The sequence below is a fragment of the Hipposideros armiger genome, unplaced genomic scaffold (genome assembly GCF_001890085.2).
Source record: "Hipposideros armiger isolate ML-2016 unplaced genomic scaffold, ASM189008v1 scaffold_72, whole genome shotgun sequence".
NCBI classification, from domain to species: Eukaryota; Metazoa; Chordata; class Mammalia; order Chiroptera; family Hipposideridae; genus Hipposideros; species Hipposideros armiger.
The window spans coordinates 1,961,708-1,977,064 of record NW_017731422.1 but is presented as its reverse complement, the minus strand read 5'-3'; the positions used below and the strand labels follow the sequence as shown (position 1 = coordinate 1,977,064).

At 40.8% G+C, this 15,357-nt stretch overlaps 1 protein-coding gene and 1 pseudogene across 1 annotated transcript in view; both read left to right on the top strand.

The window, feature by feature from the left end:
• Positions 1-508: 508 nt before the first annotated feature.
• The window catches only part of CDC5L (cell division cycle 5 like), a 45,069-nt gene continuing 30,220 nt past the window's right edge, over positions 509-15,357 (top strand). The window contains exons 1-7 of the mRNA XM_019642789.1: positions 509-674; positions 2,995-3,098; positions 4,193-4,354; positions 4,933-5,060; positions 6,430-6,529; positions 12,350-12,568; positions 14,443-14,587. Of these exons, the coding sequence (XP_019498334.1) occupies positions 630-674; positions 2,995-3,098; positions 4,193-4,354; positions 4,933-5,060; positions 6,430-6,529; positions 12,350-12,568; positions 14,443-14,587 (903 nt within the window). The 5' untranslated portion in view covers positions 509-629. The remainder of the gene's footprint in view (positions 675-2,994; positions 3,099-4,192; positions 4,355-4,932; positions 5,061-6,429; positions 6,530-12,349; positions 12,569-14,442; positions 14,588-15,357) is intronic.
• LOC109382926 (60S ribosomal protein L36 pseudogene) lies at positions 9,703-10,609 on the top strand (annotated as a pseudogene).

Below are 15,357 nucleotides of genomic sequence, written 5' to 3'. Positions count from 1 at the left end.
GGACTGATCTGCCTGCCTTGGGAAGTGCGCAATGATGGTGCCAACTTGGGCCAGTGAAGCAACGTTTTACACAACTAGTCTAAAGAACAAAAAAAAGGACAGTAACTTGTCTGTTCCCTTTCCCCAATTCCCCAGCGCTGTTCCCATCCCCCAATTCCCCAATAAAAATCTTTAAAAAATAATAAATAAATAAAAAAGCTCTTTTTAGATCAACTGGGCTGAAACTCCACACGAGTGATGTGCCCACGCTCTGCCACTAGGTGACGTCACGGCCAAGCCCACCACTACTTTCCTTCTCGCGAAGATCGTGTTTTTCCTCCAACCTGTTTTGGCCGTGCGCGCGGCCTAGTGCGCTTTGGCTAAAGCGGCTCCGTGGTCTTCCGTTGGTCTTCTTATACTAGAATTTTAACAAGGCACTTATTTTCCTTTCAGCCATCCGAGTTCTCGCGATACTTGTAACTCTGCTCCCGCCCCCCCCCCACCCCCACCGCCTTGGCGCCTGCGCAGATCTTCACAAAGCAGAAGGTCGCGCCTGGAGGAAGTGGTTCCTTCGGGACCCGTGGCTGCAGCGCCGTTACTACTTCTCTGAAGCTCCTCTCGGCCACTTGCCGAGACACCCCGCCGCCAAGATGCCTCGAATTATGATTAAGGGGGGCGTATGGAGGAATACCGAGGTAAGTCCCCTTTTCCCGCCGTGCGCTGCCCTTCGCCCCCTCCGGCAGTTTGTGCGCACGCGCGGGGAGGTGGGTGAGGAGGGGAGGATGACCTGCGGGGTCTGCGTGGGGGGCCGCGCCGGGCGGACCCTCCGGGTCTTTGTACCCGATCCTGCGTTACCTGAGCACCTCAAGGACAGGGACCGTGATTTAACCTCCTGACTACCTGCCAGGCACTTGTTAGGCCTCCAGTGAACACCTATTGACTTGAGGACGCGCCCCTCTCGCTGGGGGAACTCAAGAGTATGGAGGGGGAGAAGGGACATCAGCGAGAGTTGGCCTTATGGGGCACCTCCGTTCCCCAGCCCGTGCACCGTGCCTCTCTTTGATACTCAAAAATAAAGAAGTGTTTGGCCGCAACTTTGTTTCTTCATTGACTTCCTTGCAAGGGGAAATACGCTTGAGTGCCACGTTCCAAGAGCCCCTCTATGCCCGCATATCTCTGGTTGTCTGTTATCAAGGCATAACTTGTCTGCTCTCCCGACAGGTCCCAAGTCTTGTCTCTTCTTGTCGCTCTCCCTCGCCCTGGGTAGAAGCCACATGGGATAAACTGACTCCAGTAGTTTCTTTGCTTCCGGAAATGTATTGGATAATGCTAGTGGTGAGCCAAAGAGCCGTAGAGAGGGAGTAAAATAGAAGTAAGATGTTAGTGCAGTTTGTGTTCACGGTTCGCTGAATTTGTCAGTTTCTGGAGCACATCTATCTTTTCATGATCTGGATCTTTTTATATCTTGTGCTTTCTTTAAATATCCTCCTACTCCTGAGCATCTTTCACCATCCTTCAAACCCTCCGCTTGAAATTTCTGCCCATTCATCCTGTAAAAATTAGTTGCACCCCAGTGGTCCCAGTGGCTCCTCTTTCATCCATTTGTTAGAGCTTGCTTTGTCCTTTTGCAGGCATCACATCCTTCTGTGTGATGCTGGATACGTTTCTTAACCTCTCAGAACCTCAGTTTTCTTATTTTTCTTATGGGGATGATAATACCTATCTCTTGAGGAGCAAATGAGTCAATATATTTGGAACATTTAGAAGAGAGTCTGGCACACAGTAGTCTTTTGGTAAGTGCTGGTTGCTCTGTTGCCCCCAGCAGACAGCACTGGAAGAGGACCAGATCTTAGTATCCCTAGAACCTAGGACAGTAACCAACATGAAGTAGGTTGCTTGGCCAGTGTTTGCTGAATGAATCTATTGTGGGAGGATAGATAACTGCTATCTATACTTAGTTGAAGATGTATTTAAGTATAGCAGTACTGCAACAAAGTGACAAGTAAAGTCAGTGATAACCTTGCATCACAGCTTGCACAGAGGGGAACCAAGCAATTTAAATTGGAGAAGAGATAACTTCTGGGGGAGAAACAGATGTACAAGATCAAGTAACAGCAGGATTCCCCTCCAGTGGCTAAAACCCTGAAGTCTCTTTTCATCTCTGATGATGGGAAGGTGGGGTGGAGTAGCTCATGGATGAGGCATCTAGCTCAAGTTCCATGTGGGAAAAAGCCTAAAAGCAAAATGCCCCAAGTGCATTCGTCTGTGTCTCTATTATCCCTGTTGTCTTTGGCTTAACTTGCTGGGCTCCTCTGGGATTGGTTAATTCCATATTGGAATGGGTGCCATGCTGAAATAGTGTCTAGATACTGGGGGAGGCAGGAGGGAGAGCCTACTAGTGAGGTGGGGGAGAAATTCTTAATCCTTAGGTGAGACCTGGGATGTGGATTCTTGGGTCAGAGGCGGGGTTATGGGACTGGAGAGAAAATGCCATTTGTAAACTGGAGGCGGGAAACCTAGATTGGAGAATGGAGTCACTAGAGCCATAACTTGCTACTTGAGGGTTGGATGTGTCCAGTTCAAGACCTGGTATAAGGTAGGTGTTCAAGAAATGTTTTTTGAATGAATGAATCAGTGAATGAGCTGTATACTTTTGAGGAGAATGACAGCCATACATTGGAGAATACTTTTTGCTATCCTCTATCAAGTAGGGTTTCTTAGATTGGGCTTTACCCATCTCAGTTTATTGGGGGTGGGGGGAGAGGTTGTCTGTAAAGAAGGATAACGGTGTCCTTTTGAGAGATGTCTTCTTAGTTTCTTGCATTTTGCTGATTCTGGCTTGCTGTTTATTATGATAGTAAATGAGATTTTTGTACTTTTTTTTTTTTTAAATGTAGGAGGTGTGTGTGTCTTTCTCTTTCTTGCTAACTATCCTGTCAGTTAATTTAAATTTTGTCTTTTTTCACTTGGAATTTTGTGACTGAATAAACTGTTTTTCTTTGACAATTTTTTAAGGATGAAATTCTGAAAGCAGCGGTAATGAAATATGGGAAAAACCAGTGGTCTAGGATTGCCTCACTGCTGCACAGAAAATCAGCAAAGCAGTGCAAAGCCAGATGGTATGTACCGTTAATGAATGGAAAACAGAAAAATGACCTTAATTATGATGAGGAAAATGTCTGTTCTTTGAGGCTTATCAAAGAAAGCAGGCATTGTGATACGACAGAAAGGATGGAGTGGGAGATGGGAATTTAGATTTAAGACTTAGCTGTCACTTGGTTCCTATGTGATCTTAGGCAAGCTATTAATATTTTTTCTATCCTCTACACCCTGCTCCTGTTTTCTCCCAATTGGGATGATAATAATACTTGGCCTTAACTGATGGAGCTATGAGGCTCAAGTGAGTTAATTTGTTTGAGAGTGCTTTGTGAAGCACAAAACAAATCTCCTTTTAGGTAGAGATGGACTGCAGCTTATAAATGGATTGTGTCCCCAAAGTTTAAAAGTTGGTTAGAACTTACTTTCCCAAAGAAATAAATGATAAATAATGGTTAATTTTTTTAGGCTAGTTCACAATAGTTGAGTTTCCTCATAATACAATTGAAGTTTGGTATATTTGCTCCCTCCCAAATATAACAGAAGCCAACACTACATCTGTTGTGTCCCCTTTTAAGTCATTGAGTAGTGGACACATTAAACTTCTACATGTGTTCGTGGCATGAGTGATCTGGCCCCAGCCCTGACCCATATGGTTCTAGGATCATATTTTGAATTGCACAAGAATGACCTAATTTCCTAGGCACCTGCTAGGGGAAAGGATCAGAATGTAGAGATTGGACCCCAAAGAAGATGATCCTCAGCCTGAAGAAGTGGTTTCTGATTTCTGTTTCTCTTAGTGGAGCTAAGCCCCTGCCCTAATGTTTGGTAAGGCTTATATTTTGTTTGCCAGCCTCCCATCCTGCTAAGTAGAATGGGTGGAAAAGGTGGGTCGGGTGGGACATTAATTAGGAAAGGAAAAACATAATGACGGTAGTTTTGCTTAAATGTAAAGACACCAAACAAAAGCAGTGAATAGTCTGTTGTAAAAAAAGAACAGGGTTCGTAATTAGTTACCTTGCGTTTTTCAGTCATTAGAAGTCAGTGTATCTAATGTATAAATAAGATATTCATGCTAAGTGACTGGTTAATATATAAAATTGTATCTTTTTAATAGGTATGAGTGGCTGGATCCAAGCATTAAGAAAACAGAATGGTCCAGAGAAGAAGAGGAAAAACTGTTGCACTTGGCCAAATTGATGCCAACTCAGTGGAGGACCATTGCTCCCATCATTGGAAGAACAGCTGCCCAGTGCTTGGAACACTATGAATTTCTTCTGTAAGTGAATCTCCAAAAATGTGTGTATATCTTCTGAATGAGGCTGAATAAACTAGCATTTTCTGCCTTTAAACATTTAGTTACAGATCTGAGTAAAGCTAAAGGAGCTAATGCTATTGGATTATATACTCCAAATCTCATGTGTTTGATCAAAATTATGTCTTCTGTTATATATTTTGTAAAATAATAATTAAAAAATACACAAATCATACATTTCATCGTAGAAAACTTGGGAAAAAATAGTAAAACAAATAAAAATCACCCATAATCACACTGCTGAGAGTTAACCATTGGAACATTTTGGCTCTTCACTAAAAGTTTTTTTTTTTTATTTGTATGGCTTTCTGCATTTGTGATTAAGGGGCTGCTTGGATCCTATTTTATAGTGAATGGAAACGCTCATTGAAATTAGAGGGAATTTTAATACCATCTCAGGTGAGGCGCTAGTTGAATGCTTTATTTTGTTAATGCCTATCCATTGGGTTTTTGAAAGAAAAGAATGCCAGTGCTAGGAAACCTGGTATTTCCAAGACTAAACTGTGTGATACTATGACTAACTCATCTGGACTCCTTTCTAGGGATAAAGCTGCCCAAAGAGACAATGAAGAGGAAACAACAGATGATCCACGAAAACTGAAACCTGGAGAAATAGATCCAAATCCAGAAACAAAACCAGCACGGCCTGATCCAATTGATATGGATGAGGGTAAGTATAGGCTCGTAAGGAATTTATTTCTTTGGTAACCATATACTCCTTAGGCTTCTTTTAAACTCTTAGTTCCTTTCTAAACTCTGACTTCTTAGAATCCCAATTAAATCTGCATTTGTTATTCTAAATCTCATTCTAAATGTGTCCAGACTTCCATTATAGAGTAATTGCTCTTTTTGGACAGTGTCCCTTTATCTTCTGTTAGTCCATTGATTTAATAAGTTAGCAGTGTAATACTAATGGACAGATTTCCTGGAGGCTAGAGCTAAGTAAGCCTTTGAAGAACCTGTATTCTCATTCCCATTCTGCGCAGAGAATCAAGAAGTCAGGATATTGGGCTCCAGGCCTATTAGCTGCTTCTTTGACTTGAGGCAGGAAATTTAATCTGTGAAAAAGCAACACTGCAAGACTGTGATGGAGATTTAGGATGACTCCTTGAGACATTGAGTCAAGAATCAGGAACTGGATTTTAGACCCATGTCTTGTCTTTTATTAGCTGTTTGACCATAGGCGAGTCATATAATCTCCCTGAGCTTTGATTTCATTTCTTGCCGATTGAGAATAATATCTATCTTAACTCACAAGATTGTTGTGAAGCACTTAATGAATACTTGTTGAGTTTTTAAAATTTAGAAGTTTGAGAGTAGTGGTTTCCAAAGGCAGACAATGGCTGGTCTGGCTGCATCATTGTCACATGGAGAACTTTTAAAGATACAGGTACGAGGTCCTCCCCTGGAGATAGCTGAGTTGGTAATTTTGGGGGTGGAGGGGTGGTCCTGGAATTGGAGATTTTAAAAAATTCCCTTGTGATTCCAGCTTTGTATAGGAATTGGTCTAAGGCATCAGTAATGACATTTATTATTCTACTCTGGGGAGCCATGGAAAATGTATTAGAGGAGAAAAATAGTTCTGAGGAAAGAAAGGTGAAGCTAATGAAGATGATCAATTACCTTATAATTAATTAGTAGATTTTCTGTATGTCACATTTTGCGCTGTGCCAGTTAGATGATAATGAAGGATGTGATAATTATAGCCACTATTTAATGGATACCTGCTGGATGCTTTACTTGTTTCATTTTCCTTAGCTTTTCTCAACATCCCTGTGAAGTAGGAATTGTTATTCTCATTTTATAGATGATGAAACATTCTCAGGGAGAGTAAGTTATTCAGGGTTGATAGCTAGCAAGTGGTGGGCCTAGTTTATAACTTAGGTTTCTCTGATTTAAAAACCCAAGCTATTTCCATTATGCTATACCTTATAATAATTATATGTAGTTTTTCTAATCTTAAGCACTAGGGTGTGTCTCTCAGATACCTTGCTTCTGTTGGAGAAGAACTTAAGTTTTTCTTCTCTTTATTTTTGCAGATGAACTTGAGATGCTTTCTGAAGCTAGAGCCCGCCTGGCTAATACTCAGGGAAAGAAGGCCAAGAGGAAAGCAAGAGAGAAACAGTTGGAAGAAGCAAGGTATGGTTGTTTTCATCCATAGTTGAACAATTGGTCTGTGCATCTGTAGGCCCAATAAAACTGTGTGACTTAGCCAACCCTGGTGGGTGAGTAATAGAATTGTTCAGGTCCAGTTTTGCTAATATTCATTAGTTTCTTTATTATTATACTTCAAAAAGTCTTATTCCCCTTCCCAATCATTTCAGAATATAGAAAAAAATACATATTAAAAGATGTTTTTGATACGGTATGGCAGAAGTAATGCCCAGGTAGTTCACGTGGCATATTGGATTTTTTTGTTAGCATAGGAGAGCTTCATTTGTTGTAGCCATCTTGGAGTCAGATGGCTAGAGGACTGTGTGACTTTTGCATGATTGTCTGTTAGCTACTCTCCTTGATTAGTGTTGGGCAAGCTGCTGGCTTACAACAGGAAACGCGACTGAACAGAGATGGAGTTAATGAACCTCAAGCCGAATTTTAGGCTCGCACAGAAAATTCTAATTAAAAAATGAGTGAATTAAGTATTGCCCACTTAAGGTTTTCTCCACTTTCCCCTCCCTTTTTTTCCTTTTGGTTAGCGCCATGATTGACATCATTCCTAATGGCCCAGAAACCAAGAGAAAGTGGGTAAAGGAAAAACCTAAACTGTATAAGAGCTTAATAACTTTTGGAATTCAGGCATTGTAATAAACTCCTTAGTACACTGCTTCCTGACCTGAGACTAGCTAGCATTGTGTTGATGGCTTCCCCAATAATGGCTTTAAAATGCCAGATCCTGGGATGGAGCATTCTTTCATGCCTGGGGATGCTTGTTTTGGTATCACTGACCAATCACTAGCCCAGAATAGTAACTTATGATGGAAGTATAACTGGCCTGGGACAGTAAACAGAAACCAGTAGGAGGTACTAAATTTGCCCAGTCTCAGCCACCTTTCTATTCTGTACACTAGTTAGGGTTAAATAATGTGAGCAAGGTTGAAAAAAAATTCACTCATCCATTTTTGTTGATGGTTGGTTGAAAACCAAATTTTTTTGACCCTTTTACCAGGTGGATCGGGCCAGGGATGTGGCAAGTGCATGTGTGAAAAATCTCCCAAGTATGGCTGACATTGCTTGCTTTAAGTAGATTTTTTTCAGGTTTAAATTTCCTACGCGTGTAGATTTTCTTGAAGAGTCTACACATCTTTATAACTTAATGTTGTATATATATCTTGTAATAGACTAGATGGGTCTGTATGCAAAGTGCAATGCAGGGCTATTTACTTTAAATTCTGAATTACAGATCTGTTTTATAACTTAAAGCTTCTTATTGATTATAAAAATAATACACTTTTCCTTTAGTGTTGCTCTGTTTTCTTTTTGGAGCATGGTTGATATGTATAGCTTGGTTGTATTCACTTAGTATTATATTGCAAAGGTTTTCTAATGTCATTTGAAGGCTTTATTTTCTTTATTTAAAGAATGAGGTTACTTTAACTTTTGAAGTGTGTCCTTTCAAGCCTTTCTCTCAATACAGATGTGCATTTAGGTATATCTACACACAAAATAACATTTATATAAGGTTGGATCATACTGTATATATTGTTTTGATGAGAAGTCAGCTGTTAATCTTATTGGGAGTCCCTTGTAAGTGATGAGTCATTTTTCTTTTGCTGCTTTAAAGATTTTCTCCTTTTGTTTGGCTTTCAGCATTTTAAATATGTTTCTATTTGTAGATTTCTTTATGTTTATCTTACTCGGAGTTTTGAGCTTTTTGGATGTGTAGGTTAATGATTTTCAATAAACTTGGGAAATTTTCAGCCGTTATTTCTTGAAATAGTTTGTCTCCCTTTTTTCTTACCTCTCCTTTTGGTATTCCTTTTGTGCATATGTTCGTGCACTTAATGGTGTCCCACATTTCTGTGAAGCTCTGTTCATAGTTCTTCATTCTGCTTTTCCTCTGTTGTTCATATTGTATAATCTTTATCCATCTGTCTTCTCGTTCGCTAATTCTTCTGTCAGTTTGAATCTACTGTTGAGCCTCTCTAGTGAAGTTTTCATTTCAGCTTTATACTTTTCAAATTCAGAATTTCCATGTGGTTCTTTTTAATCATTTCTATCTCTTTACTGATATTCTCTGTGTGATGCAGCATTGTCATCATACCTTCCTTTACTTCTTTAATCATGTTTTCCTTTTGTTCTTTGCGCATACTTGTAACGGCTCCTTGAAGTCTGTCTGTTAAATACAACATCTGGTAGCTCTCACAGGCAGTTTCTGTTGCCTCCTGTTTTTTGGCTGTATAGGTCATGCTCTCCTGTTTTTTTTTGCATGTCTTATAATTTTTTGTGGAGAATTGTAGATCTTAGATGAGATAGCAATTCTAGGTACTCATGTTCCCCTCACCCCCTCTTTGTTGTTATTACTTATTTACTTGTGTAGTGACTGGCAGGATTATACTGAGTCTGTTCTGTTCCCTCCCCATAGAAATGTGAAGCCTCCGATTTTGCTCTTCATGGGGGTGCAATCTTGGTATGCCCACAGCCACCCTGGGATGACGTGGTTTTGACAGGACTTTGACTTCTTGTTCTCTGACTGCACCCAGCTGTTAAACGCTACTAATTGCCAGCTGATTGCTTTACTGTTTTCAATGTCTTGGGGCATAAATTGCTCCATACATGAATCCAGCCAAATTTGGGCCCCTTTGAAGGGATACTTTCTGAAGTCAGTGCTTGATATTTGTTCTGCTTCCAGAGAGGCTCCTCCCACCGATCTCTTTCGATGTTTCTCTCTGGCAAACTAGTGGGCCTATAGCTTAGCCCATTTCTCCGATGAATCTCTCAGTTTTTCTTCCCAGTTGTCTTTCACCACAACTTCCACAGTTCCTGAGAGCATCCTTAGCCTTGAACTTCTCCATCCTCTGTTGCAAATGAAGTTACTGCCTTTGGCGAGATACCTGGAGTTTTCTGTTTTACTGTTGCACTCTGATATTTTTGTCTCTGAGTGACAGCCTCACGTTAGGAGCTGAATGCTCGGTGAAGGGGTGGGTAGCAGCTCCAGTTCTCCTTGGCCAGCCTCTCCTAGCATGGACCCCTCATCCCATAATCTGGGGCAAGGGCTCTTAGGACTCCAGTATGTTCAGTAGCACTGTGCTCAAGATAGAGCCTGTGTCTGGGCAGAGAAGGAAGCCACTGCTTCTCAGCTGCTTTGGATTGAACTAGCCTCTTCAGTGGGTATCTGGAGGCAGGATTACAAATGGTGCTACCCTTGCCCTTCCCTTTAGCCTCGGCAGCTGTTGAGGAGCAGCAGCCATGGCTCTGCGCTACCCCATGGCCATGGGCCGCAACAAGGGCCACAAGGTGACCAAGAGCATCAGCAAGCCGAGACACAACCACCGCTGCGGGCGCCTCACTAAACACACCAAGTTCGTGTGGGACATGATCCGGGAGGTGTGCGGCTTTGCCCTCTATGAGCGGCGCGCCATGGAGCTGCTCAAGGTCTCTGAGGACAAGCGGGCCCTGAAGTTCAAGAAAAGGGTGGGGACACACATCCGAGCCAAGAGGAGAGAGAGGAGCTGAGCAGTGTCCTTGCAGCCAGGAGGGAGGCAGCAGCCGAGAAGGACTGAGCCCCAGCCCTTCTGTGTGTAATCAAACATTTTCGGAAAAAAACAAAAATAAAAAAATAAATAAAAATGGTGCTACCTTGCCCCTCCTGCAGTGGAAGCCCTCCTCCTGGGAGTTGGAGGGGAGGGAGAACCCTGTTCATGGCTGCACCAGTGTGGAGTGGCGTTTCCACCTTCCTAAGCTGGGCTGGAGGAAGAGGGGAAGGAGTGGGTCTAGATTCAAATATCACAGACTCTCACTTTTCTTACCAAGTTTTAGATTTCCTTGAATAAATGCCTCTTCATTTGCTCTATCCCCTTAGGATCTTTTTCAGAGACTTAAAATAATTTAAAAAAAAATTTTTTTTTTTTTTACTGATTTTTTTTGTCAGCTTTCCTGGGGAATGGGTCTGCAGAGCCTCCTGAAGCTGGAAGTTGCTTCTGTGTACTGTTTTAAAAATTTATCTTCCCTCATTTAATATTGTGAATAACTTTTCTCATCAATTAAGTCATTAAAATGATAACATCATGGGAAAGTACAAAGAAAAAAGTAAAAATTAAATGAAATTCCAACTTCCAGTGATTATCACTGTTAATATTTTGGCAGACATCCTTCACATCTCCCCATGCATATAATAATTGATAGATATGCATATAATATGTGTTGCTCTGTAACATGTAAATTTTATAATATGTACATAACTGTGTCTTGGGCATCTTTCCATGTTAGAATAAATTTATAGGCTTTTTAAAGGTTATATAGATGGCTGGGCCGGCTGAGTGGCTCAGCTGGTTGAGAGTTGGCTTAAGAGCGCGAGCTCTGAGCAACAGGCCCGCTGGTTCGATTCCCACATGGGCCAGTGACGCTGTGCCCTGAGCTGAGCTGTCGCTGAGCTGCCAACAGGTGGCAGGATGGCTGAGCTGGTGTAACAAGAACATTGCCTGTTCAATGGTGGGCTATACTCACCCGCACCTAAGACTGAACTGGGCACCTTGAGCTGCGCTGCTGCCCAGATGGCTCAGTGGATAGAGCGTGCGCTCTTAACAACAAGGCTGCTGGTTCGACTGTCGCGTGGGATGGTGGCTACGCCCACCCACAACTAAGATTGAACACAGCACCTTGAGCTTAGAGGCCACGAGCTGCGGATAGACAGCCAGATGGCGACTGGCGCCCTCCACAACAAAGACTGAAGAACAACAACTTGGCTGGTCCCCTCCCCCAGTTCCCCAACACTGTTCCCCTCCCCAACTTGCCCAATGAAATCTTAAAAAAAAGATTATATTGATGGCTATATAATACCTTATCTTATAGTTATGTTATACATTTGTTTAATTTCTTATTTTTGGATGTTTAGATTATGTCTGGTTATACACTATTATGAACAGCGTTAAGGAGCAGTCAGTCTTGTAGCTAAGTTCTTGTGCATGTTCTTATTAATTTCCTTAGACTAGTGGCTGAGGAGTGAAATTGCTGGGTTAAAAAAATTTTTAAACTCTAGTGTTTTAATGTATATTTCTAAATTCTCTTTGGGAAACGGTATACCAGTTTACTTTCTTATTACCATTGTGGGAGAACGGGGAATGTCTACTACTTTTTGCACCCTTGCCATTAAAACGAAAAGCGGAATGCTATTAGATATACAGAAATGGTACTTGTTGATTTAATTTGTGGTTTTCAAGTTATTAGGTAAATCTTTTGTCATTTTAGCAACTTGCATTTTTTATGTATTTATTTATTTTTTTGGGAACTGTTTCTTTTACTCTTTTTCCTTTGGGTTACATTTTTAAGAAACTTTCAGTGATTATATCTAACCACTCCTAATATTAACTGCAAATATTTTTCTTATTATTTGCCTTTTAATTTTTTTTTATGATTTCTTTAAAAAGAGTGCTACAGAGATATAAAATTTAAATTTGAAAGCCATTGATCTCTTTTTTGTCCTTAATTTATAGTTATTGAGTACATTCTCATCCAGAGATAAGATAACATATTTACTTATGTAGTTCCTTCTGGTTTTTCTTTTTGCTTGTGTGTGTGTGTGTGTGTGTGTGTGTGTGTGTGTGCGTGTGCGCGCGCGCGCGTGTATGCATGCGCACACACACGTACCTTGAAATTGAAACTGAACTATAGTTTGGTGAATGGTATGAGGTGAGGATTTATTTCTTCCCCAAATAACCAATTAGTTTTCTTAACTCTTTCGGATAACCATCCCATCCCCATGGCATATGATTTTGAAGGTGATGTTGTGTTCTTTTTCTTCAGGCGTCTTGCTGCCCTCCAAAAGAGAAGAGAACTTCGAGCAGCTGGCATAGAAATTCAGAAGAAAAGAAAAAAGAAGAGAGGAGTTGATTATAATGCTGAAATCCCATTTGAAAAAAAGCCTGCTCTTGGTTTTTATGATACTTCTGAGGAAAACTACCAGGCTCTTGATGCAGATTTCAGGAAGTTAAGACAACAGGATCTTGATGGGGAGCTAAGATCGTAAGTTGCCTTTCTGGTTTTGAAATCGGAGTTATTAGTAGGAATTTTATGGAGGGCCAAGTATTATCCTTGTTAGAGACAGATTTTTATTATTTAGCACAGTGTGGCCCACATATGCTTTTATTTATTAATGGGTTCACCTTTCTGAGAAAATCAGTGACCCTGGCTGTCCTGTTTTTAGCATAGAATACTGTTTGTGTCTCTTGAAATGTCTGCACTTTGGGTCTTAGTGAACTGTCTGCTCAGGGTCACAATCTTAGGATTTATGCACATCTGTGACCAGGTTAGTTGTTTTACTGATAGCCTGAAGGAATCTGTCAAAATCTTGTTTGGTTCTTTTTATCTTTTTTTTTTTTAAAGATTTTATTGGAGAATTGGGGGAGGGGAACAGTGTTGGGGAATTGGGGAAGGGGAACAGACAAGTTGTTGTCCTTTTGTTCTTCAGTCTAGTTGTGGAGGACACTGCTTCACTGGCCCATGTTGGTATTACAATCACGTGCTCTTCCCGGATGAGGCAGCCAGTCGCTGGCCATTGGATGGCTGCTTACGGTGGCTCACAGCAGTTCAGCCGCTCATGCTGGCTGCCAACCACTCAGGGTAGCTCACGGCAGCCCACTGCAGCCCCACTGCAGCTTATGCTATCGCCTGCCACTCACGGTAGCCCAGATCCAGGTTGAGCTGTTGTTCACCATCTTAGCTGTAGAGGGCGCAGTGTCACTGGCCCCTGTGGGAACTGAACCGGCGGCCCTACTGCTGAGAGCTCGCACTCCAAAGCCAACTCTTAACTAGCTGAGCCCACTCGGCCGGCTGTCTTTTTGTCCTTTCTAGTGAAAATTTGATCTCATTTTTCTTAAAATGAAAATGAAAAAAACTCACCAGTACAGTCTAAAAATTTTCACTTATTGGGATTAGTAGGTGTATCTATAAAATGTTTGTCTTAGGGTGCCTAAGATTTTGCCTATTTTAGGGATTTTTAGAGTTTCTTGAATTATTATATCTGAATGTTGTGGGGAGAACCTTTATGGCTGTCAAAAGTATTTTTTTTTTTTTCTTCCCGATTGACTTTCCATTTCTACTGACTTGAGTTGTTACTAAACAACAGATATCAGCCATTGTGAAACAAGATTTTCTTGGGTGTACTCCATTGAATTTTCTCAAATTACGACCTTGCTTTAGGTAGCTTCTGCAAATAGAGATTGAAGATGAAAACTAATCATTTGGAAGGAGTAGATTAGATGGGGGAAGAGGATGACACACACAGGGGAGGGAGGCATTCCTGAGCTTTAGAAGATGACCTTGAGCCTGGCTTTAGACTTCCTAACAAATTTTTGGTGTAATTTGTCAGAACTTAAATACCGTTTTTAAAAATTTTGTGAATTTTAAAATCATAACAAGCAATTGAATAACAGGTTTAAATTTAAAAATTAACAATGTTTTAATTTCATTTCCTTCATTTAATTGTTTTCCTTTTATTTTTATTTTATTTTTAGAATACTTTATTTTCTTATGTGCATACACATACTTATGTATGATACTGGGAATAGTTCTGTGTTTTTTTAATGTTATATGTAACATTTAGCTTATCGTCATAGTTTTTATAGTTACATAGTTTTAACATTTAATGCTTAAATTACTTAGTGTATCCTATTTTATTAATAATTATTAACTATTCTAAGTCTGCATTCCTCTTGAATATAGTGGGTATGTAATGGTGTAAGGACCAACTTAATGTATATAGTTTTTGTCTGCTTATTAGCAATTTTCATAGAAATGGGATTATTTTGTTCAACTGTATGAGTATTTATATGGCTTTTAATGTTATTGCCTTTATGTATCTTTAAAAAAAATCTCTTCTTTGTCTTGACCCATGACAGTGAAAAGGAAGGAAGAGACAGAAAAAAAGACAAGCAGCATATGAAAAGGAAAAAAGAATCTGATTTACCATCAGCTATTCTTCAAACTAGTGGTGTTTCTGAATTTACTAAGAAGAGAAGCAAACTAGTCCTTCCTGCCCCTCAGGTGATATGATAAAAGCAGTATTTTCATTGTGTGTACTCATATGCTAATCATTCAAATATCTGAGGGCCTATGTACCAAGGTTTTGCTAGGTGCTGGGTCCCCTAAGAAATTCAAGTATAATAGGTGAGCCACATAAAAACAAGTCATTGTGATATATTAATAGCATGATAAATAAGCACCAACTCCTCTGCATAATGATCTCAGGCCTTAAACTACTCATATGATGCTTTAGTAACTAATGGTCAGCTGTTACTAGTTTGTCAGCCGGTTAGGGCTCCCAGGCCTCTCTTGTTGTTGACCAGGATAAAGGTGTTTGGCTCTGTGGACTTTACATTGCATTCTTTTAGGAAATGTTTTGTGTCATTTTCATAGCAGTGAAAGTCACCGTGGGAATTGTGGAGAAGAGAGATAGGAACATTTCCTCATTCAGCTTATCATGGGCTCTTTTCCTTTGACTTAATTATAGTTGGGCAGAAACATAGGAATTTTATTTTTTTTTAAAGATTTTATTGGGGAATTGGGGAAGGGGAACAGCCAAGTTGTTGTCCTTCAATCTTAGTTGTGGAGGGTGCAGCAAACTCAGCTCCAAGTCCATTAGCCATCCAGCTGCCCGTAGGCAGCTCAGGGCAGTTCAGCTCAAGGTGCCGTGTTCAATCTTAGTTGCAGGCGGGCATAGCCCACCATCCCATGCTGGAGTTGAACTGGCCGTCTTGTTGTTAGGAGCAGGCACTCTCACCAGCTGAGCCATCCTGCCACCTGTTGGTAGCTCA